Source organism: Haliaeetus leucocephalus, unplaced genomic scaffold (assembly GCF_000737465.1).
Source record: "Haliaeetus leucocephalus isolate CR32 unplaced genomic scaffold, Haliaeetus_leucocephalus-4.0 Scaffold517, whole genome shotgun sequence".
NCBI lineage: Eukaryota > Metazoa > Chordata > Aves > Accipitriformes > Accipitridae > Haliaeetus > Haliaeetus leucocephalus.
In genome coordinates, this window is record NW_010972953.1 from 5016481 (window position 1) to 5040041 (window position 23561).

Below are 23561 nucleotides of genomic sequence, written 5' to 3' on the forward strand. Positions count from 1 at the left end.
GGGGGGGGAGGGCGTGTGAGCCCGGCCCACGCGGCTCCTGGGGTCGGGACACGCGGCGTAGCGGCACGGCTCGGGCCGGGGACACCCACGGAAGCCTGAAGTGGGAGCGGAGATCGGTGCTCCAGTCCCAGTTCGGTCACTGGTCCCTCGGGTGATCCGGGGCGGGGAGGGGGGGAACCCCAAACAACTGACAGCCCCGTGGGTGACCCCCTAAGAGGGCGTCGTTGGTGTTTAGGTCCGAGGCACTATGCCAGGGAAACGCACTGCGAAGAAGAGCCCGGTGCCAGAAGACGAGTCTCCTGGAAGGAAGAAGATTAAAAGTAAGAAAAATCCCTGGGAGTTCTCCCTCCCCCTTCCCAGGGACCACCTTTAATGGAAGCATTGTTCCCCCTGTGTTATGTATATGGCATTTATCTCCCTTCTGCCCCACAGTCTGCCACTCATCCCACTGCACACAGCCCGGCCTGGTGCTGACGCTGGGGCAGGGGGATGTTGGCCAGCTGGGCCTGGGGGAGGATGTGATGGAGAGGAAGAAGCCGGCCCTGGTGCCGCTGCCGGAGATGGTGGTGCAGGTGGAAGCCGGAGGGATGCATACGGTGTGCCTCAGCCAGACGGGAAAAGTGAGTGCAGCGTGGAGGGGGCAGCACCTGGGGGGTGTGGGGAGGCTGAGCCGCGCTTCCCCGCAAGCTCTGGAACGTGTCCTGGAGCAGGGGGTCTGAATCGGACCCTGCTCGGCCCAGATGTGTAGCTCATGCCAGCACCGGGGGTGAGTGTGGTCTCCATGCCACGGACCACTACATTTTAGAGGGTCAAAGGGATAATTCAGCCTGGTGGGTCTCTGTCCCCTGGCTTCACGCTCGATGTGTTGCCCCTCTGAGTCCCATCCTGAGACCCTACGTGGAACACTGCGTCCAGCTCTGGAGTCCTCAGCACAGGGAAGGCGTGGACCTGTTGGAGCGGGACCAAAGGAGGGCCACAAAAATGATCAGAGGGCTGGAACACCTCTCCTGTGAGGAAAGGCTGAGAGGGTTGGGGTTTTTCAGGCTGGAGAAGAGAAGCCTGGAGCAATAGGACAAGGGGTAATGGTTTTAAACTAGAAGAGGGGAGATTTAGACTAGATATGAGGAAGAAATTTTTTATGACAAGGGTGGTGAAACACTGGCACAGGTTTCCCGGAGAGGTGGTTGATGCTCCATCCCTGGAAGCATTCAAGGTCAGGTTGATCGCGGCTCTGAGCAACCTGTTCTAGTTGGAGATGTCCCTGCTCATTGTAGGGGGGTTGGACTAGATGATCTTTGGAGGTCCCTTCCAACCCAAACTATTCTATGATCCTGACCATCTTTACTCTTTATCTGTAGATCTACACCTTTGGCTGCAATGATGAAGGTGCCCTCGGGCGTGACACCTCAGCAGAAGGGTCGGAGACCACACCGGGGCTGGTGGAGCTGCAGGAAAAGGTGGTGCAGGTCTCTGCAGGGGACAGTCACACGGCCGCACTGACAGAGGACGGCAGGGTTTTTGTCTGGGGTTCTTTTCGGGTATGTTGATTTCTTGGATGCCGGAAGCTCTGCTGATGGTTGCTGCTTCTGTGACTCATATCCCCGCGTCTGTCTCTCCACCCAGGATAACAACGGGGTGATCGGCTTGCTGGAGCCCATGAAGACAAGCTCCCTTCCTGTGCTGCTCCAGCTCAGTGCACCCGTCATTAAAATTGTCTCAGGTGAGCAAGGTCCTGGGGTGTGCATGGGTCAGGCTGGTGCATGAGGCTGTTGCAACCGTCAGGAGAAGGTGAAGGTCCAGAAGGTCCATGTCCTTTTCCTCCCTCTTGGCTGCTCTGAGCCAGGTACAAGGGTGTGCTTGCTCTTCTCTGGCTTTTGAGAGAACAGACCTTGTGTCTCTTCTAGCCCCAATGGTATTGTTAATATTTGACCCAATCTGATGTAAAATGCCTTACAAGAGTGCCCTAACCGCGAACCTGCATGGTCAAACCGCTCGCCCTCTTCTAGACTTGGGGAATCTGAGCAGAGCAACCAGGGAACTTGTCCAGGGCCCAGGTGAGGCAGGGAGGGGGCATGTGCCCCTAAACCTTCCCAGAGGAACTTCTTTGGAGTTTCAGTTGGGGAAATGGGATCAGGAAAAGGGAGATCCTGGGGTTTTAATTTGTGCCAGAATCTGGTGTCCAGGTATCCAGTGCAGTAAACCCCACGGAATTCTAGAAAGCTGGGACAGCTGGGGTTTACATGTGGGATCTCAGCCCCTGGGTCTTGCTGGGTTCATGGAGCATGACTCCTGCTTCACTCCTCTCCCTCATCTCCTCCCAGGGAATGACCACTTAGTGATGCTGACAGTGGACGGTGACCTCTTTACGTGTGGCTGTGGCGAGCAGGGCCAGCTGGGGAGAGTGCCGGCGCTCTTTGCCAACCGAGGAGGAAGGAAAGGGCTGCGTGAGTTGCTTTGGTGCTTGGAGGCACATGGTGCTGTGTCCTTCGTCTCCAGCTTTGTGCTTTGCAGAGGAGCAAAGAGACCCAGTCTCTTCCCCTGCTGCTCATGGGCTTGTGTGTAAATTGGTTGCTTGGATTCAGCGAGCTGGATCTAAGGGGGGATGGAAAGAATGTAAATCACTAGACCTTGTATGACGTCTTGCCTCCTGCCCCCAGAGCGCCTGCTGGTCCCCCAGCGCGTCCCTGTCAAAGGCAAAGGCAACAGAGGCAAAATGCGCTTCCAGGACGCCTTTTGCGGGGCTTACTTCACCTTCGCCATCACACAGGAGGGACACATCTATGGATTTGGCCTCTCCAACTACCACCAGCTGGGTGAGCCTCGCTTATGTCCCTCCAGATCTCGTCCCTGCTTTGGTCTGGCTGCGGACTTCCAGGTCCCATGCTGCCCTGGCCTGCTGGGGGGGATGCTGCTGGGCACCCTGGATCCTGAACACCAAGCACCCACCGGACACACCGGAGCTGAAAATTGGGCTGGGGGGTCACCCTGCATAGCTCTGCGTTTAGGTCCCGGCCCTTGCAGCTGGTGGGTTTGAGCAGAAATTTGATTCTGGGGCATGGGGGTCTGTGTTAGTCTCTGGTGGGGTGAGCCCTAGGGTGGATGGCTCAGTGCCGGTGCCTGGCCTGGGCTTTCTGTGCCTGTGGATCTGATCTGCCTGGGTTTGTGCGTCCCACCCCGCAGGGACCCAGGGCACCGAGCCCTGCTTCTCCCCGCAGAACCTGACATGCTTCAAGAACTCCACCAAGTCCTGGGTCGGATTCTCCGGCGGGCAGCACCACACAGTGTGCGTCGACTCAGAGGGTGAGCACCGGCATGACTGATGGGCTGGGAGTTGCACAAAGTGGGATGGGGGGGCGACTCCCACGGCCTTCATCCCAGCTGGGGGAGGTGTTGGGGTGAGGGTGATGTGCTGGAGCCCTCGCAAGTCCTTGGTGTTGGAAGGCAACAAGGGTGGCATGAATTTGCAGCAGAGGGCAGGGAGGATGACAGGAACCCGGAGTCACTTATGAACTCTGCTCTCACAGGCTCAATAGTCTGTCCAGGCACCCGCCCATTCTATTGATTTTGGGGAGCTCAAGGGTCTCTATCTCACCCTGCACCTCCTGGTTGGGATCTAAGGTGTCAAAGAGAGGAGTGACGCTCTTCCAGGAGTCAGACCGGCGGGAGAGGGTCTGGCTGTGGCCTGCTGCAGGCTTCTGCTCCTCTCAAGTCACCTCTCCTGTGCGTCTGTTGTGCTCCAGGTAAAGCCTACAGCCTGGGCAGGGCAGAGTATGGCCGGCTGGGCCTCGGGGCAGGGGCGGAGGAGAAGAGCACACCCACGGTCATCCCAGAGCTCCCCAGCATCTCTTCTGTCGCATGCGGCGCGTCAGTCGGCTACGCCGTCAGCAGTGACGGTGAGTGCCGGGGCCATGCCATGGGCTTGGGAATGTTGTCCTAACTACTCTCCCCACCTCTCATCCGTCCATCCTGGTCCTCTGCCCAGCCTGGCCCCCCTGGATCCAGCTGGCCCTGTACAGCTTCATCGCACACTGCTGGCTGGGTCGGGACTGGAGCCAGGTCCTGGCACTGATCGACCACCCAGCCTTGGGGGCAGCTGGGCAGCAGCTGCTCAAATATTTTTGTGGGCCCTTGGCAGCAAGGTTCGTAACAGGGTGTTGACCAGGAGGGGGTCGTTGGCCTGCCGTTCCCTTCTCTGCACCCTGAACTCTGCTGCTGCGAGGCCTCTGTGCTCTGGTGCTGTGCATGTTTGTGCACGGCATCTGCAGCCCACGGCAGGGTGGGAAAGAGGGTTTGTAGCGGGCTGATGGATTTGGTTTGCTCCCCGGGGACAAAACACTGCCTTAGCTGTGTGATGAAATGCCTCTCTGAGTTGCCAAGCACTGCTCCTCTTCCTGCTGCCTGCGTCTCTGGCACCCATTGCTCATCCCCCTGCCCGGGTGTGAAGTCCTCTTGGGTTTGGCTGCTGGGTCCCCTTCCCACCGTATCGTGCAGCCACTTTGAAGTCCAAACTTGTATCACCTCTGTTGCAGGACGAGCATTTGCCTGGGGAATGGGCACCAACTACCAGCTGGGCACAGGGGAGGAGGATGATGTCTGGAGCCCTGTGGAGATGACAGGCAAGCAGCTGGAAAACCGCACGGTCCTGGCCGTGTCCAGCGGCGGCCAACACACAGTGCTGCTGGTCAAGGACAAGGAGCAGAGTTGATGAAGCGATGCCGCGCAGCCGAGCCCAGTGGGATCACGGGGCCCGCGCACACACCCCCACCTTCTGTCTGGGTTGGGTGCCCAGTTTCCAGCTCTGGTCTCCCGCCAATGGTGGTGGGGAGGGCAGGAGGCTCCCGGAGCCGGGCCCCGGCAGCGTCTGCGTGGCTGGAGCAGGGGTCTTCAGGGATGCTTGTGTTTTCTTCTGCAAGCGTGTGTCTGTCTTCCTGCGGTGCCCGGTGCTCTGTCAGCTCCCCCGGGTTGGCTTGGTCCTAAACTGATCTCAGTACTGTGGATGGGTTTTCCACTTCTTGTCTGGCTTTTTTTTTTTTTAATATTTCCTGGCCCAGCAAAACTGAGGGCCTTGTGCTTCACTACACAAAAGGGTTTGGGCATTGGGCTTTCTGAGGTCCCCATGTTCCCCATCTCTGGGTGCTCCTCCATCCCCTTAACCTAAACATCTTTTACCTCTCCGACTTGGATTTGTCTCCTGTCACCCACCAAAGCCCTCTGGGCTTGTTCCAAGTGAGATCTCTCAGTCCAGCAGAAACGCTCCCAGGGAGCTCTCTCCTCTCGCACCCAACGCTTGTGGCTGCGGTGGGGAGATCCTGCCAGGTGGCTGGAAGCCTGCAAGGGGGAACGCCGCTGGACGATGCCTGCCCCACGCTGCACGCAGAGCTGTGGCTGCTGAAGAAGGGGGGGTCCTGCCTCCCACCCATCACCGCTTTACAAATCTGAGCCAAAATCTCCCAGGCAGTGAGTCCGGGAGCAGGTTCCCCCGCTCTCTCCTGCCTGGAGCAGCCGCCTCCAGCACTGCTTTTTGCAGTCCCAGCCACTCCTGCTCTTTCCCATTGCCTTCAGAAACCCAACAAAATCCATCCCACTGGTGGGGACTTTGTTATTTTAATTTTTTCTCTTTCCTTTGCTGAGGAAGGAGCTTCATTTGCTGTTAGGGCCTTACTGAGAAGACAGCCAAAACCCAGCTATGCATTGAATTGCTTGAAACAATGGGACTCCCTCCCCATTGCTGCCGGTCTTGGTCCAACTGGTCTCCCTCCCTGCACCCGGCCTGCCCCATCTTCTTTTTCCATGCTGCCTTCCAGGTACCTGGACTGAGAAGGGGGGGTCTGCAAAGATTAAATTTTGTAAGTTAAGTTATAGCAATAGGGGGAAGCAGGGGGTGTGTGCAGGGTGGGGGGCTGCGACTTGTACAATGGCTCAGAATAGGTTGAATTTTTTTAAAAGAAAATGTAAAGTATTTTGGTTGATCAATTGAGGAAGAGAGGAAAAAAACCTGTAATCTTTTAACATTTGGAATAAACTGAGTTTTTATAAACCCTGGGTTTTCCTGTGGTTTGGAGGGGTGGGCAGCCCTCTTCCCTGGGTGGGCACGGGCCTGCTCTGGGATCACATCTGAGGGTGGTTACGCCAGAAAGGGCTTCTCATGTCCCCTCCTGCCACCTCTCTCCATCAACCCTGCCGCGTTCCTGTCCCTGAGCTGCCACGGGAGCCGTGTTGCCAGCTGAGCTTTGGCATCTGCACCGAGGTGGCCCTGGGGAAGGGGACCCCAGGGCTGAGCAGGCGCTCAGCATCCTTCAGCCCGTGCTCGGGGGGGAGATGGGGACGGACAGAGGACACCTTGGCCTCCTGCCACCCCTGGGCAAGGAGCCGCTGCAGTGTGGGGCCAGTCCTCTGTGACTGTGGCACTTGGGGACAGGTCAAGATGGGTGTCTGCTTTGTAGGGGTGCAGAACCACCCTTGGGTGCTGCGGTGGTCCCAGCCTGGCCATAACCGTGTCCGGTGCCGTACGCGGGTGCACTTGTGCAGTTGTGGGACACGGCCGCGGGATGGCAGCAGGAGAAGGCGCTGGACACTGCTGGACTGCTGGACTGGGAGAAGTGGGGTAGGGAGAGCAGATGGGCCCTGTGGGGACCTGTTTGTCCCCATCACCCTCCCTGCAACACCCTGCCTGTCTGACGGGCCATCCCCGGCATCTTTGGGCCCACCGGCACGGCTGGAAGGTGTCTTGGCTCATCCCTGCCGCAGGTTGGGTGCTGACAGCGGCTCTGTCGGAACTGAGCCGGACACGTGTGTGCGCTCCGGCGCAGATATTGGCACTGACAGAGCAAATTTCTGCATTCTGGTGTGACCGGAGCCGCTGGTGTCTGTTTACTCTTAATTAGTTTGGGACGGAGCAGGTTCCTCAATGAGCCTCCGGCCAGGGATGGGCTTTGGGCAGGTGGTTGGTGGGTGCTGGGAGCAGCTTGGGCTGCCGGCAGCCTCTTGCCTCCGCTGCTCCCACGTCTTATGAGCTTTGATATACAGTCAGGGACAGCCTCGGCGGGCAGCTGGTGAGGGTCCAGCATGAGGCTGGGGGTGCTGCAGGCACCCACCTCTCCCACGGCTAAAGACCAGGTTTGCATTTGGTAGTTGCAGCGCTGGGCATGCAAAGGGCTTTGTTTTGTTTTTTTTCTCCGTGTAAGGGTGAAGTTGGGATGTGGGCCCATGGGGAGTGTTTTATTGCCAAAGATGGAGCCCGTAATTTGCCGACACTGCGGGCTGAGCCGTGGGCGAGTGTTCACTAATCTCGTGGCTAGTGCTGCTCCCTGGGGACCGTCACCCTCCTTTTGATGCTCCTCCATCAAATGTGACCTGCTGGTCCTGGATACCTGATGGGGAAATTGCTCGTTGTCTTGGCCTTGACTCCCAGTGACAAGCTCAATGTTAATGTGTTGTTTCCAAAAACAACTTCCCCTTCCAGGGAAAAAAAACGACCCCACTCTGAGTTGCTTTGCCACCTTTTTTCCAAGCCCATTGATGCCACCGTGACACAGACGGCTGTGCCGTGCTCTGCAAAGTCCTGCTTCGGCGGCTGCTTTTCATGCATCTTCACGCCCTTCGCTTCGAACCTTGCCGACCTATTTATAGCTAAGAAATGCAGAGAGACTTAATAAAGGGAGACGTGGGACTCCTCCGGCATCGGGGTGATGCTGACAAGCCATAGTGGCTCTGTCGTGGTTTAACCCCAGCCAGCAACTGAGCACCACGCAGCCGCTCACTCACTCCTCCCCACCCAGTGGGATGGGGGAGAGAATTGGGAAAAGAAGTGAAACTCATGGGTTGAGATAAAGGCAGTTTAATAGGACTGAAAGGAAGAAAATAGTAATGATAATAATAATAAAATAATTGGAATATACAGATCAAGTGATGCACAATGCAATTGCTCACCACTTGCTGACCCAGTCAGTTCCCGAGCAGTCATCCGTGCCCCCCAGCCAACCCCCCCCGGTTTATATACTGGACGTGACGTCACATGGTATGGAATACCCCTTTGGCCAGTTTGGGTCAGCTGTCCTGGCTGTGTCCCCTCCCAACTCCTTGTGCTCCTCCAGCCTTCTTGCTGGCCAAGCATGAGAAGCTGAAAAATCTTTCAGTTAGTATAAACATTACTTAGCAACAACTGAATACATCAGCGTGTTATCAACATCCTTCTCATACTAAATCCAAAATATAACACTATACCAGCTACTAGGAAGAAAATTAACTCTATCCCAGCCGAAACCAGGACAGGCTGCTGGGGTTGGAAGAGTGGCTACTCACTCTGTGGGGCTCCCAGCACCCGGGTGGAAGGAGGTGGCTCCGGCCCCGGCTGTGTTGGGGTTGGGGTTAGATGCAGGTGGGTTAAATTGCCAGTCAATCTGGGCTTGGGGTCCAGGGAGTTTGAGGTGTGGGTTTTGGTGCAATTTCTGGGTGGTGTGAATGTCTCCCTAAGAAGGTAAGGACTCTGTAGAGGTGATGTGCTGTTCAAAACCCTGTGGAAAATGATTTTAGGAAGGACAAAACTTGCCCTGGTAAGGGCTGGAGCCCCCCCAAGGTGTCACTGACAGCATGGAGGGGAAGGGCACATGTGGAGCAGCCAGGCAGGGACCCGACCAGCCTGGCCGAGGCACCGCGTCCCAGCGACTGCCCATCAGCAGCAAACCTTTTGCTTTGGAACCTCCCCAGTGCAAACCTGGGGCTGGCTGGGGTTTGGCTCTCCCCTCCTCGTTACCCCTCTGGCTGCTGGTCCCTGGGGCTGGTGTCCCTGGTGGGTTCAGCTCCGCTCCCAGCGTCTCTCACCATCAGCTCAGGGCAGCTCTTCCCAATCCCTCCTTCTCAGTCCCACTGTTGGACATGGAAGAGTTTCATGATGCAAAACTGAACCAAGAAAAGCCAGTGCGAGGGGTCAAGCTGGTACCTGGGGAGGCTTTTCTCCATGGAGCCTGGCCCGGTTGCTCTGGTTGCACCAAGAAGCTCCTGTCCCTCTGAACCAGGGTGTCCCCATTGGGGTGTAGCATCCTTGGGCACACGGCAAAAGGCCAGGCAGATGGAGAGGATTCCTCCTCCCCGAGCAGGATTTTCCTTGTTTCCTCAGTTGCTGAAAGCCTCCTGCTCCCGTATTGCCTCAGCTGTCGGTGAGCTGGGATCCTCTCACGGTGGCCGGACTCTGCTTCCCGAACGCAGTCGATAACCTCTGAGAGCAAATGCCTGCCCAGCGTCATGGCCAAGGGCTGGTTTGTCCCTTCTGGGTAACACCGACCCCGGGGCTGGGACACCTTCATGGAGGGGTCGGCTCATGCTGGTTCTGCCCAACCTCCACCTCCTCCCCAAATTTCCCTGCCATGTGAGGTATGAGCCCCCATCCCAGTGCTTCCAGTTACTCCTTGGCCCCTTAGCATGGGCAGGTTTTTGCATCTGTCCCCCAAGTTTGGGCAATTTCTTGCAGTACAAGCAGGACCAGGCTGGTGGTACCATCCTGTGTGCTCCCCCCAGGGCCAGATCCTGCCAGGAGCTCAATGCAATTCCCTCCTCCGTCTCCTGCAGCTGGGAACAAAACCCCAGTCGTTCCCAAATAGGATGGGATTGTTGCCATCCACCCGTTCTCAAGGGGCTGCTCCTGCTCCTGGGAAGGGCAAAACATCCCCTCGTGAGTAGGGAGCCTGCTGGTATTTTCAAGAAAGAGGGGAAAACAGGGCTGGTGAGAACAATAGAGTTTAAAATATTCGGAGCTGATGAATCAGCCAGCGTTGTCTTGGGAGCTGGAGTGACACTTCAATGGGAAGTTGCTGGAAATTGGGGGAAGGATGAGCCCCCGCGCAGGGGGGAGAGGGTGAGCAAAGGAAAACAGCTTAATTGAGGAAAGGGAAACATCTCATTAATGAGGTTTTGCACCGGCAGAGCGAGGTGGTGGCATTTTGGGGGGTGATGAGGAGGAATTTGGGTCCTGTGGTAGGATTTGGGGGGGATCCCTGGCTGTGCCAGGGTCCAGCCTCAGTACACGGCAGAGGTTTTCCACCGCCAGCACAGCCAGACCTTTTCTCATTGTCAGGGGGTCCCCGATCGTCAGCTCCAACCCCGCACTCCCCATCCCCATCTGTTGCTATTAGAACTGTGTAAAAGAGTTTTAATTTACAGACAAAAGATGGGACCATGGGATTTGGGGCTTTTAGCATCTGTGGAGGATGAGCTGTGGTGTTGTAAGGCGCTTTTGTCTCTGGAATAAAAGCACATTTTGTGTTGTCTGAGTGATGAGTGGGGTGGGGTTTTTTTCTATTTTTTTAATGTGTTGCTTTTCTGGGTGCAAAAAAATCTACCTGTGCAATGCTCCTGCAGGATCTGCCGGGAGGGAATTAGTCTTCATGAGGGTTTGGGGGATACTGAGTTGATTTCTTGTTCTCCTTTTCCTGCCTCAAAGAGGAAACGAGCTTTAATTATTGCCAAGTTGCCTGCTGGCAGGGCCGTGTGGTTTTCCCTGGGCTTTGGGAGCCGGCTAATTAAACAGCCTGCTGCAGTATGTCGGGTCGTGTGGGTCTTTAATGATGGATCCGCAAGCGAAGGAGAGAGTTTGGTCATTGCACGGGGCTGTCTCCCCTGCCTGAGTCCTGTCGTTAAGGCTGGGAACCTGGCCAGTATATCCCAGTATAACTGGGGTGTGAAATGGTCTGGTGTTGCTCCTGGTAAATAAGCATGTTGGGTCTCTTGGAGATGGGAATTGGGTTGAAATAGCGACACGTGGAGCTCTCTGCTCCCTCCCAAAACCACTGAAGTCCTGGTTTATCTCCTTTAGCAACATGCCAAAAGCAGAGAAAACTTCTCACCCGGCTCAGGACATCCGTCCAGAGCTGCGGAATGGGAGCTCGGCTCCTTCCCTGTGTGGAAGAGCCTCGGCGCTCCCACAGGACACCAACCACCCCCCCCATGGCCGGTCCCTGGGCTCTGCGTGTTCTTCTCAGTCTCGCCTGTGCAGGGAATAAAATAGCACAAATTGAGCAGAATTTGTAACTATGAAAGGAGGGGGGAAAAAAAAAAAAGCCTTAGTAATTATTCATAGTGGGTTTTTTTTCTTTTTAAATGATGAATTGCAAGTCAAGAAGCGTCTCTTCAGGGCTGAGAGCCTGAATCCACCCCAGGCTGCTCCGGAGCAAGGGTGGTGGGAGATATCACCCGCGTCCTTGCCAGGAAAGCCAGATTTACTCATTTCCATATGCATAATAATGCAATTACGAAGTCAGCCTAAACCTGCGGTGCAGACAAAGAAACAGGCGGCTTCATAATTAATCACACGTGTAAGAATAAAGCCTGTTACATTAGGGTTCATTATTTGGTGGATTAATTAAAAAAAAAAAAACACCCAAGAATGTTTTCTGCAGTAGCAAATGTGTTATTAGACTGCAAAGACGGGCCCTGGAAATAGCTTGTAGGTGCATGGCAGCTCCCATGTGCTGGCACACGTCACTGCATTATTCACTGGGCTGGCTGCTGGTTTAACTGGGCTGTGAAATTGCTGGAGTCGGTGCCTGGATTTGTTTTCCGAGGGCGCTGGATGATGGAGAGTGGTCTTGGAGGGGTGCTGGAGCAGCGATGCCCCTGCTAGAAATCACATCCAGGCTGGAAATCCGGTTTTTGCATCCACCCCCTGTTCTTTACGGTTTCCCCATTCTTTGGGAACTCACAAAATACTTCACAAATCTACATAGCAGAAGTGATAAATACTGTAAAATCCAAAGTCTCATTAAGTGAGAGCGGAGTTACAGGCTCAAACACCTCTTTCCATTGCGTTTTCACTAAATCCTCATTTGCATTTAAATTACAAATGTAATTTGGACCTGAGTTTGAGCTGCTGGGCTATTAAAATAAAACTATATCTTGACAACCGGCAGCAGAGGGACACCTCAAATGCCGCCAGTGCGGTACAAAGGCTTTTTGTTACCGGGGCTTGCAAAATAACCTCAGCTAAAGGGGCTCGGGGTTTCATGAAGGTGGGTTTTTCCCAGTACGGAAGAGTTTTTAAAACTTGAATTTAGAGGTAGTTCTTCTCCCATCACTGCCCAAAACACCACCCTGAGCCGGACCCTGCTCATTTGCAGTGCCTGAGAGTCAAAGGAGAGCTGGAAACTGCTTGCTATCTCTTATTTTATTTTATTAATTTTTTTAGAAAGCACGGTTCCTATACAGAAATGCCATCAAAACCCCAAAATCACGAGGGCTGGGGCTGAAAATACTGGCTGAAGCACTTTGCGAAGTCCCGGCCGGTGCTGCGGACCCAGCGGATTCAGCAGGAGCCCGAGCTCCATCACACACCGGGTAGCAGGGGGCTGCTTTAGCGGGGGGGTGAGGGCGGGATGGGGTGACCTGTGGTCACTTTAATTTCATACAGCTATAGACAGAGAGATATACATATATATATATATAAGTATACAGAGAGAGCCCTCCGAGTGTCCCAGCTGCGGCATGGCTCTGCATGGGGAGATATAAGCTCCCAGTGGGGTTTCCCTGGGTCAGGATTCGACCCCCGTTTCCCAACCCAAACGAGGGGCTGGTGGAGCTGATTTTTGGGGGGTTGCCGTTGCGCGGAGAAGCTGGATCAGCCCTCGGGTGCCTGCCGGGATGCTGCTGAAATGGGCAGGCAGGTGATGCTCTAGGTCAGTGTCATCGCAAGGGCCCTGGTGCGGTGTTTGCCATCAGCATCCCCTTTCCCCCAGGAATATTCTTTTTTTTTTTTTTTATTATTCAGCAAAACCTAAGCTAAGAAAAGCCACGATCCTCTCTGTGTCCTAGGCTCTGAGCTCTGCCCAAGTGTGGCTGCATTTAAAAAATAATGACTTGAAGCCTTTTAACCCGCTTTAAGGCCATCGCAGGCACATTTCCCAGCGGGGTGGGAATTTGGCAGCTGGCAAAAAGGCCCCGTGGAGATGGGAAATGGGGTGGCTGAGCTTTGGGGAGCTGCCCACGGAGTCCCAAGCCAACCCACAGCCCCCGGCACTTGCGGCTCGGTCCCCCCCAACACAATGGCATGTCCTCAAAGGGGCTGCGCTGGGGCAGAGATGCCCCATCCATGGATGATGAGGTTCACCTCCTCCATGTCCCCCAGTTTCTTCGCTGTGCTCTCAGCAGCTGCTGCGGTTGGAAACGCTGCTCTCCTTCGTGTCTTTACCAGACTTGATCACAGGGTCGGTGTTTCTAGGGGACACTGAGGCACTGGCTAAGGCGGGTTAAAGAGTTCAATGATTTTGGGTCATCACATTTTTGGGGGTTACCCCCCAAATTGAGATATCAAGCCAGAATTCAGCTTCATACTGAAGCCTGGAGTGAAACCCAAGATGTCTTGGTCTACAGCGTGGGACATCCCATCCCTGCAGGGACATCCAGCCCTGTTGGGACATCCCACCATTGCCAAGACCTCGCTCCCAAACCAAGAGCCTTTCCCACCACATGGTACTGAGGGTTTTGCCCCCAGGGTGGGTGGAGGTGGAGAGCTGAAGGGTGGTCAGAGGACCACCTTAGAAACCTTAGTCTCTCTTCTCATGGAGCCAAAGCTCAGCCTCTTGGGACCCTGGGGGTTTTCCCCCAGTTCCTGCCCCAGAGCCGATCCTGCTCACCCTCCTGCACCCGATGCTCTATGAGCAGCCAGGCTTGCAGCAGCAGAGGATGAGGAGACCAAGCGTGGCTCTGCCAGTGGTCCAGGACTCCATCCGTGCCTGCAGAGGGATCCCAAGGAGCCCTGGGTGGGAGCTGGAGATGTCCAGGTTGATGCAACGCCGAGCAAGGGACTTTTGCTCAGGGCGGGAGGACACGGTGCAGGCAGACGAAGATCGCTTGCATGCTTTGGTGGCAATTCATTTGAGATCCAAATGGGCAATTTCATCCTGTTTGATTCCTTTGAAAAAGAAATTGGTTTTGGCTGCCTCATCGGCTCTGCCTTCCTAAAGGGGAGGCTGCAATTTCCACAGGCTCTGGAGAAACGTTGGGCTGGTAAGGAGAGGTAATGGCCTTTATTAGGCTAAATTGATGCAACTGGAAAAACCAGAGACACAACCCAGACTCTCCATCCAGCCCACGAGCCCCAGGTGCACCCGGGCACTTGCTTACTTCCTCCAGCTGCATCAATTTGTCCACTAAATGCTATTACTGCTCCCTCTGAGCCTCCTCCTCCTCAGGTCGTTTGACCTCCCGGCTGCAGCCACGGCAGTGGGAAGGTGAGAGGAAGGAAAAGTCGCAGCTCCCGGATGCCGCTCGCAGCCGGCGTGGGGCTGGTGGGGGCGTTCAGGGAGCGGAAGCCTGGGAGAACCCATCAGTCATCGTTTAGCAGCAGATAATGTGGTCCAGAGGTCCCTGGCCAGTGGCTCCTGCAGGATGCGCTGCCTTCGAGCTCGGCCGCCTCTTCGGAGGGATGGCTGCTCCATCCAGATGAGTGCTGAGCGTGAAATCCCAAAATTTCTGCATCTCACAGGCTCTGGATCCTTTCTCAGTGCTTGCACAACCTCTGTCCCTGCTTGGGGAATTATGAAATGATGGTGATGTTTTTCCCATCTCCTACTAAAAAAAAAACCCATCCTATCCCTTTTGGCTTTGCTAAAGGAAATCTGGGCAGTGCTGTTGCTCATCCTTCACCTCATGGGCAGGGGAGGGAGAGACCTCGCAGCACCTCCCGTTAGTCCATCCTAATTGCTTTAGCACTGTGAGAAACTCCTCAAGTCCCCACAGTTGCTCCCTTAATGAGATCTTTCTCCAGTTTAATGTCTTTGGAGGCAGATGGGTGAGGAGTGGTTCCCCATCACCCTGATGGATGCTGGGCCAGGGGAGTTTGGGATTGCCACGTGGACACAGGGTGAGATTGGAATGTGCCCTGCTTCATCCCCCACCCGTCCCCTGGCTGTATCCAAATTCCCAGCATCACATCTGTGACTACGGCTGCAGTCAGAGGTCTCTAAATAATACAGTAATGACATTAACAGTACAAAGTTGTCCTCCGGGGCAGTTCTCGTTTGAAGGACTCCAGTAAAATTTTTACTGTGGATCTGGAGCTCTTTGATAACAGTGTCTCTGAAGCAGCATCGTTTTCTCTTCCCATCTCTGGCCATTTTTTGGACTCAGCTCAGAGGGGGATGGAGTGAGGTCCCATGATGTGGCATCACCCCCCGGCACAGCTCCCTTTTGCCACGGGAGTGTTTCCCCTCCTGCCATGGGCTGTGGTGCCATCTTGGCCCATGCAGGAGAAGAAGCACGTGGTCATTGCAATCATGGTGTCCCACGATGCTTAGGCTTTGCTGATAGCCATGTGTCGGAGGGTGACAGCCCTTGTTGGGTGTATGGAGCTGCTGGCTGTCCGCAGCCACGGTGGAAGCAGCAGCAGAGCAGCTCTGCCCAGGTTGCCTCTTGTTTTGGTCCTCTCCCTACGTTGCTTGGTGAGTCCCGATTCCCCCATCCCTGGTTCTCCAGGATGAAAAAAGTCTTTGCAGTCACTTGCTGTCAGTCTGAACATAAACCCAGCGGTGTTACTGAGCAGTGCCCGGGCCACCGCTCTGCTAGAGCTCTGTGGTGGTGACCTGGGTCACTTCTGAGCGCAGGTTTTCCCCTCCGTGGCCCTGGCAGCCCCGCTGGAGGCTGCCCACGTCTAGTCATGCTGGCTTGTTGCGGGCTTCAGAAGGGGTGCAGGTGGAGATGCGCTCCCGCGTGGTGTTTCTGGCACGGGAGAAGCTGTTCTGGTCCACGCGTGCTCGGAAAGGCAGGCAAAACTCTCGGAAACACCTCTTGAAATTTTCATCCAGGAAAGCGTAAAGGACGGGGTTGAGGCTGCTGTTGGTATAACCCAGGGCAATGCAGAAATGCAGGCTGGCCACCACGTAGGGGTTCTTCTTGTCTATGTCCACCAGCGTCCAGACGATGACAAAGATGTGGATGGGCGTCCAGCAGATGATGAAGGCTGCCACCACCACCAGCACCATGCGCGTGATGCGCCGCAGGTTGCGGTCTTTCTCCTTGGAGCCCGAGAGGAGGCGGACGCTCTTCAGTCGAAGGATCATCAGCCCGTAGCAGATGGTGATGACCAAGATGGGGACCATGAAGGCGAAGATGAAGACGCAGATCTTGGTCACAGTGTCCCAGTAGATGGGAGGATCAGGAAACTGGAGCGTGCACAGCACCATCCCGTCTGTAGGAGAGAGGACGATCAAAGAGGGAGCCAGTGGAGCGTCTGCTATGAATACCACCTGCCTTCTGCTGGGTCATGGCTAGGCATGTGAACGCTTGTTAAAAACACAAGGAGATGCATGCCCACCTGCCAGCTCTTTCCCAGGAGCTTTGTGCCACCAGTCCCCTGCCCACAGGGTGCCGAGGGGTTGTAGTGGGTGCAGTGACCCAGGGACTTGCTCCCTGCAGAGCCTCCTGGGCCATCGCCATGCTGTCTCCTCCCAACCCCCGTGTCACCTTCCACTGAAACCTGTCCACTTCCTCAAGGTGCCCAGAGCTCTCATAGCAGCCAAGGGCTGGTGTCCTCACACAGGAGCTGTGGAGCTTAGTGTGGGCCAGCGGGGGACTTTGCAATACCACTGAGGGTGTTTTTAGGCACCTGATTTGCACCCCAGGAGCTGGGGAGAGGCACTGGTTGGACTGGAGATGGGGAAGGGGGGGGACAATTTCTGGGACAGTTTCCAACCTCAGCAGCCAAGATGGAAAATAATACCGTGATGATTTTTCCATGGCAGGGCATGCTTATGGTCCCATGGAGGGATGCCCATCACTGAGCTCAAACCTGCTACAGGACCATGTGCCTTGGGTTTGCCAGGTCACCCCCGGGATGGACAGATGGGACAGGAGGGGACCTTTCCCCAGAAGCGACTTGCCTTTTGACTTGGTGACTGCCATGGCCATGATGGGCACCCCGATGAGGGAGGAGAGCACCCAGATGCAGACATTGATGACCTTGGCCTTGGCCGGCGTGCGGAAGTCCAGGGCCTTGACCGGGTGACACACGGCGACGTAGCGGTCCACACTCATCATGGTGAGCGTGAAGATACTGGTGAACATGTTGTAGTAGTCAATGGAGAGCACGACTTTGCAGAGCAGCTCCCCGAAGGGCCAGGTCTCCATCAAGTACTTGGCGCTCTGGAAGGGCAGCGTGCTGGTGGCCAGCGCGTCTGCCAGGGCCAGGTTGAAGATATAGATGTTGGTGGCCGTCTTCATCTTGGTGTACCTGGGGATGGCAGAGAAGAGAGCCGTTACAGGTGGTCAGGGCTGGCTTACCGTGCTCAAGTATGTGTGTGCATGCTCAATATGATGATGAGGGGGCAGAGCCCGGCTTTCTCTGGCTGCTCGCAAAGTGCCATCACCCTTGGTGGGCAAAGGTACGTGGTTGTAATGTGGCCTTCTGCAGCACCACTGTGCTCAATGCCTTTCTAGATGGACCAGGGAGCACGTTGAGAAAATACTTGTGTTCGTACGAGGGTTTAGTGTGTGTTGAAGTCCTGGTGCCTGAGCATGGGGTTGCACTGACACGTGCTGAGCTGGGACCTTATCGAGCACCTGCACAACACGGCTTGGACCCTGCCGAAGCCGTTATCCCTTACCCGACCGGGGAGGTGACACTCATTCCCGTGGTTGCCTTTATTCAAAGGAAATCTGAAGAAATTTGCAGAGAAATCAATTCTCCAATTATATCGATTTACTCCATTTCCCTGAATCAGTTGCGCAATGTCCTTTACCTCCTGAAATCTCCTTTATCTGATTTTCCACCCAGTAAATCGTGATTATCTAGCTTGCTTCCCTGTTGAGCTTACTTGCAGAAATTGGATCGATTACCCCCGGAAACAGGCCATCTGGAAGCAGCCCAATTAGCCAGGCTAGAGCTCTAGAGCCTTTGGGGAAGCCTGGCTGCCTCGGCCACGGCACGTGGCTCAGGGGCACGGTGCCGCTTCCCCCGAGGCATTTGGCAAGGGCTGCAGCCACCCATGGCTGGCATGCCGGCTCTGGTCCTTGTCACATCACGGTAAGAGAAATGCCCGGTCCTGAGTGCCGAAACCCTTCCTGAAGTGATGAGGCATCGTTTTGGCGGGCGCCGGGGCTGGCATGAATAAGTGTGTGTCCTTGGAGCATCCAGCCCTGCAGGTGTTGCTCAAGGTGATGCTTTGAATGGTGTGGTTGGTTTGAAATGGACGTACATCCCTGCTGCCAAAGGGGTTGTCGGGGGTCCCCAAAGGGCAATGCATTGGGGTTGGGTCGGGGCGGCTCTGTGGCACCCTCCGGTTGTTTGCTAGGCTGAGGTCAGGGCTACACCAGCAGCTCAAACCCTTCCCTTGCACTCCCTTCCCATTGCTCAGAGCATCCTCCGCAGCCCCAAGCTCACTTAGATGCACCCTAATTAATTAACAAAAGTGTCAGTTTGAACACAAGCATCTCTGTGCATGGCTAAACCTGCCCCTAATATCCTTGGGGTGGGGTTCAGCCCTAGACAGAGAGGGGGCTGAATTTGGCCCCGGTGCATGTTGAGGGGGACCCCTTGATTGCCAAATAAAAAGGTAATTGGCACCGCTCATAGAAGAACCCCATCGTGTGATGGGGTACCTGGAGTAAATTGGGGTGAGGAGATTGAGTAGCTCCCATCTCAGATGGTTGCTGCTCTGCTGCCCTGGCTGGAGACCAGGAGAGTGGGTTGGTGTAGGAAGGAGGTTCCTGGCCTCAATGGTAATATCAATTCCCTTCACTTTATCCTTTTCTCCATCTCAGCAGGGTCAGGAGAGTGTGCCAGCGGGGACAGAGACCCATCGGGTTATGCTGTCAGTAGAACTGGGATGTGGAGGCTGCAAAAACGATTTCTCTCTGGGAGAAAATAGTGGCTCGGACCAGCATCCAGCGCCAAAGGTGTTTCTTTCTTGTTCACCTTGGCTGCAAATGGCAGCCCCTTGCTCAAGGGTGGAAATATTTGAATTGAACTTTTTAAAATTTTAAATATGGCATAAAAAATGTCTTTTCTTTGAGAAGTCCTTCTCGGTTCTTTTTATTTTCCAAGCTCTTTTGCAAATGCATCTCTTAGAAAAGTTTCATTCCAAATTAAACAAAAAGCTGAGAATTTGTGTTATTTTCAGGTTTTGCCTCACCTAGATTAAAAAATAGTTGTCTCAGGTAGACTCACACTTCTTTGATCTCTGCTTTTTGAGTAAAGTGGAAAAAAATCAGTTATTCACGCCGTGCTCTGCTAGGCACGCTTGGCCATGCTGGGTAAGCGCTTCCCCAACCCCCTGCCAGATGTGCCAGCGGTGGGAAGGCTGGGGGGGCCGGGGCTGTAGCCCCTTCCCCAGGCAGGATGGGGCTGTGCTGGTGAGGGCAAAGCAGCAATGGGGATGACTGGGATGATTGGGATGACTGGATGATGGGGATGACTGGATGATGGGGATGACTGGGATGATGGGGATGAAAATTTAGCCCCCGGAGCTGGGGTTTTGGGGCAGGATTCAGCCCCCTCCAGGATTGGGCTGAGGGTCAAACCCACTGCACAGGTGGGGGGGGTCAATCCTGGTGACTCCCCGAGCTGCAAACGAAGGCGATGCTCCAGGAAAGAGATTTATCACGCGCAGCAGATCAAACCGTCCGCTTCTGCTGATGGAGCTCCCCGGGCTGCCAAACCCATTGCAATTAAGTGAGTGCCTTGATTGGGAAGTTATGCACTTGAACGAAACAATCTGGAAGGTGCTGAGGGAGAGATGAGGCTGGAGGTGATGGAGTGAGCGCAGGGCAGCTCTGCATTCCAGCAACAATGCCAGCAACTGGACTCCCAGGTAAGGACCCTTTAGCTCTCCAAACCTCTCCAAAAATAAATAAGTGAAAGAAACCACTTGCAAAACTCCTGGAGCTGCTAAAAGCCACCGCCTTAAAGAGCCTGGCTTAACAAATCCTGCACCCAGCAAAGGGATGCCCTTGCAGCCTGTGCGGGAGCTGGTGGGGGGTTGATGGGCTCTGCGGGGACGTGGGCACTCGCAAGCCTGAGCTCGCAGCTGCAAATTGCTTCCAGGGGTATTTTTAAAAGCTCCTGACAATGCAGTGGTAATTGCAGCGCCAGTCTCCATCAGAGCTGCTGACGGAGGGTGCTGAGCAGGCTGAGCTCCCTCCGGGCACACGGCTGGCTTTCGGCTGCTCTGGGCAAGAAGTGCTTTGGATTTCGGCTGTGCTCGGCTCTCTGGGGTGCCGGGTGCCCATTCGGGGAGCTCAGCTGGGGGCTGCGGACCAGGGTACTGCATGTACCTGCTCCCTGGCATGCACGGGCTCTGCAGCATCCTCAGCGCTGCATCCCCTGGGACCCCCGAGGTCCCCAAGCCCCGCAGGATGCTCTCCAGCCATGCTTGCAGGCTGCCCGGGCACCTGCACGGGCCCTAAGGGCAGTGGGAGGTGACACTGGGAGGTGTCCCCAGGGCCACAAGGCAAATGCCCAGCATCTCCCCAGCAGCGAGGTCTGAACCTGAGCTGATCCCATTTCACAGCCCTATCATGCGTGGACATGGGTTTGGTGGAGCCTACCTAGTCCTGGCCTAAACCCCGCCAACGTGGAGCAACTCTGCCAACGAACCCCTGTGAAACTCCGGGTGGGCTCAGCCACGTAAGGGGCAAAGGCACGTACTGGGCTCCGTGTGTGTCCGCAGCCCCCCTGTCCCAGGGACTCAAAGGACGGCATTTATTCATTCCTTGGGAGATGTGTTTAATTCCAGCATCAGCTGGTGGGTTGGAAAATGGGGGGCTAGAAACCACGGCGATGGGAACTGTGGATGCTGTAGAGTCAGGCTTTCTAAAACACGGGTAACGTTAGGTTACTTAGTGAGTTAAATAGGGAGGAGGTTGTTTGCACATTAAAGCTTTCTCTTTAAAATGCATTCCCTCTTCTCACAGAGCACAACCAGCTGGAGGGGGTCTAATAACACTCATCCTTCACCTTGACACCGTATGTGGCGTATGTCTCTGCAACAATTACCTTAATTTGCTTTTTCAGTCTAAGGTTGATTTTTAAAGCTAGTTCGAGTGGATGAAAAATCCCATCCAGTTGGGTAGGGTCAGAGAGTGACAGCCCCGTCCCGCTACCCATCCGCCCACCCTCTCGGGTGCTGGAAAATACACAGCAGAGCTACCCAAAGAGCGGGGAGCCAGGCGCGAGGGTGATGGGCAGTCCGTTGTGGCTCATGGACATGTTTCAGGCTGGTTTCCTTCCCCCCGGTGAGTCACCGCATTTATTTCGTGCGCAGGCAGTGCCAGGCTGTGCTGACCTCCTGTAACCATCGCTATGGACTGAAAGTGCTGGGGGGGGTGTGTGGAAATCGTTAAAAATGGGGATTTGGAGGGTTTGCCTAAATCCAGCCACGAGCTCTGGTTTGGCCCCAGGGTTTTGGCTCCGGCTGCGGTTACAGCAACCCCTCCCTGGGGCAATGGGAACTGGGATTAACCCCATGAATCCTGGGCCCCCCAGGACAAGTCCCCTCCGGTGTGGGAGGGGGTGCTGTGAAGCCCAGGCACCCAGCGAGACCCCTGCTCCCTCCTGCCAGGCTGGAGCTGGCGAAGTCTCTGTGCCATCGCCGACAGCGGTGTGACGGCGAGCACGGCTCCTGCCTCCGCTGCCAGTGGGGTCTGGGGGCCATGGAGGGCTCAGCCAGCCCCCGTTGCCGGCGGTGGTCCTGTGGTCTGCAAGACTCGGCTTTATTGTCCCGTATTAACAGCAGCCTTGGCCATGTCAACCCATCTTACCCAGACAGCATCAACCAGCATCTCGGACAAAGGGGCTGTTCGTATGGGCAGGAAATTTTGCACCCCGGCACAAGCGCCGGGCTGGATAGAGCAGCATCTCACTGTGCCCCATCTACTGAAAAGGGGAGCATTGGGGTCCCGTTGCTTGTCCTGGGGTGCGGAGACCCAGCAGACCCCCTCCCTGCCCAAGGAAAGCTTTGGCAGAGGTGCCTCTGCCAGCCAAGGTCCTGCCCTGGCTCCTGCTTTCCCACTGCAATGCTGGATGGAGTCAAAGTGGGGTTCGGGGTCCCCTGGGACATGAGTGGGTGTCTGCTGCTGGAGCTGGTACCTTGTGTTGGGGGGGGCTGGGGAACAGCTCGGCCATGGTGTGAGCTGGGGCTGGGCAATGCGGGCTCCTGCTCTTTGTTAGAGAAAAGCAGGAGTCAGCCGGCTGCGGGAGGTGCCGACGGCACGAACAGGAGCTCGCGGTGGAGCTGGGAATGGGCTGGGGTGGGTAATTTGTGCTCTGTGCATCTCAGGTCCCAGGGATGGAGTGGGGTTAGGTACCAGTGGGAGCCCACCAGCCCCTCTCCCCTGGCTGTGGGGTGGGTGCGTGAGGGGCTCGGGACCCTCCCTGAGAACAGGGCAGCTCTTACCATTTGTTTGTTGGAAAGAAACACCCTGCCAGCCTCTCGCCTCTCCCAAACCGCAGTGTGACCAGCCTTGTGGCTCCTCTTCCCCCCTGCTCCCCATGCAGGGGTGAGGAACACGCGGCTGCTGGGGTCGGGGTATGTCCCCCCCGGCTTCTCCCCCAAACGCCGGCTCCCGTGCAACCCCGGTGCTGCTCCGTGCACACGCAGTCTTTGCTTTTTCATCCCGCACAGCATCTGGTCACCCCCCGCTCACGTGTGTGCTTGCACACACGCTGTTCACACACACATCACACCCGTCGGGTACACCCATCTCGGTGCTACCTGCTCACAAGCATCTGGTGCACACCCACCCTCGCTCCTGTTGCTGTCTCGCACCCAGTGCACACTCATCCCCCGTGCACACTTCTCCTGCTGTCTCACACACGGCACACGCTCGGTCCTGGTGCGCATTCGCTCCTGCTGCTGCCTTACCCCTGGTGCACGCTCACTCCTGCTGCTGTCTCACACACGGTGCACACCCAGTCCCGGGGCACGCTCGCTTCTCCTGCCATCTCGCACGTGGTGCACACTCATCCCGGTGCGCGCCGGCTCCAGCTGCCATCTCGCACTTGATGCACGCTCGCCCAAGGTGCACGCTCACCCCCCACGCACGCTCCCTTCTCACCCCCGGCCCTCCCCACGCTCCCTCGCTCGCCCTTTTCACGCCCTCCCCGGGACCGAGGCCGGCGTGGGGTGCCGCCGGGGCACCCCGTTCTCACCTGACGATGCCGTACATCACCAGGACGTTGCCCAGCAGCCCCACCACGCACACCACGGAGTAGAGCGCGGTGATGACGATGGCGATGAGGATGGACGTGGCGTTCTTGGCCCGCTGCGGCCCCGTCTCGTTGACCCCGTGGCCGGGCAGGGGGGCCCAGGCGGTCCCGTTGCCCCAGGTGGTACCGGCAGCCGTGGGCAGCTCCGTGGGCAGCTCCGTGGGCAGCTCCATCACCCGCTGCCGGCCGCGGCCCCGCCGTGGCTACCGGGCGCATCCGAGCTCCGCGGGTTCGAATCCCGCTCCCGGCCAGAGCCGCCGCCGTCTCCCGCACCCGTGCGGTGGCCGGGGACGCTTTATAAACCCGGCGTGTCCCCCGAGCCACGTGGGGCCGGGGGCGGCCCTGCCCGCCCGCCTGCCCCCACCCCTGCCTGCCT

General features: G+C 56.2%; 2 protein-coding genes across 3 annotated transcripts in view; one reads left to right on the forward strand and one right to left on the reverse strand.

Annotated features, from left to right (window-relative positions):
- Window positions 1-5876, forward strand: part of RCC1 (regulator of chromosome condensation 1) — a 10474-nt gene extending 4598 nt beyond the window's left edge. For both annotated transcript variants that reach the window (XM_010576191.1, XM_010576192.1), the window contains exons 5-13: window positions 236-320; window positions 433-620; window positions 1359-1538; window positions 1624-1720; window positions 2322-2444; window positions 2658-2813; window positions 3181-3300; window positions 3741-3893; window positions 4530-5876. In XM_010576191.1, coding sequence (XP_010574493.1) covers window positions 248-320; window positions 433-620; window positions 1359-1538; window positions 1624-1720; window positions 2322-2444; window positions 2658-2813; window positions 3181-3300; window positions 3741-3893; window positions 4530-4705 — 1266 coding nt within the window. In that variant the 5' untranslated portion in view covers window positions 236-247 and the 3' untranslated portion in view covers window positions 4706-5876. The remainder of the gene's footprint in view (window positions 1-235; window positions 321-432; window positions 621-1358; window positions 1539-1623; window positions 1721-2321; window positions 2445-2657; window positions 2814-3180; window positions 3301-3740; window positions 3894-4529) is intronic.
- Window positions 5877-15605: 9729 nt separating this feature from the next.
- On the reverse strand, window positions 15606-23358 carry OPRD1 (opioid receptor, delta 1). The gene is made up of 3 exons (XM_010576368.1): window positions 23129-23358; window positions 16863-17212; window positions 15606-16171 (listed from the first exon to the last, which is right to left on the reverse strand). Exons 1-3 carry the CDS (start codon window positions 23356-23358, stop codon window positions 15639-15641), a joined length of 1113 nt encoding a protein of 370 aa, XP_010574670.1. The 3' UTR covers window positions 15606-15638.
- Between the last annotated feature and the right edge of the window lie 203 nt (window positions 23359-23561).

Coding starts and splice junctions, on each gene's coding strand:
- OPRD1 (XM_010576368.1), bottom strand. CDS start 23,358: ATGGAGCTGCCCACGGAGCTGCCCACGGAGCTGCCCACGGCTGCCGGT. Junction 17,213..23,128: donor GTGATGTACGGCATCGTCAG/GTGAGAACGGGG, acceptor TGCCATCCCCAG/GTACACCAAGATGAAGACGG. Junction 16,172..16,862: donor GGCAGTCACCAAGTCAAAAG/GCAAGTCGCTTC, acceptor TCTCTCCTACAG/ACGGGATGGTGCTGTGCACG.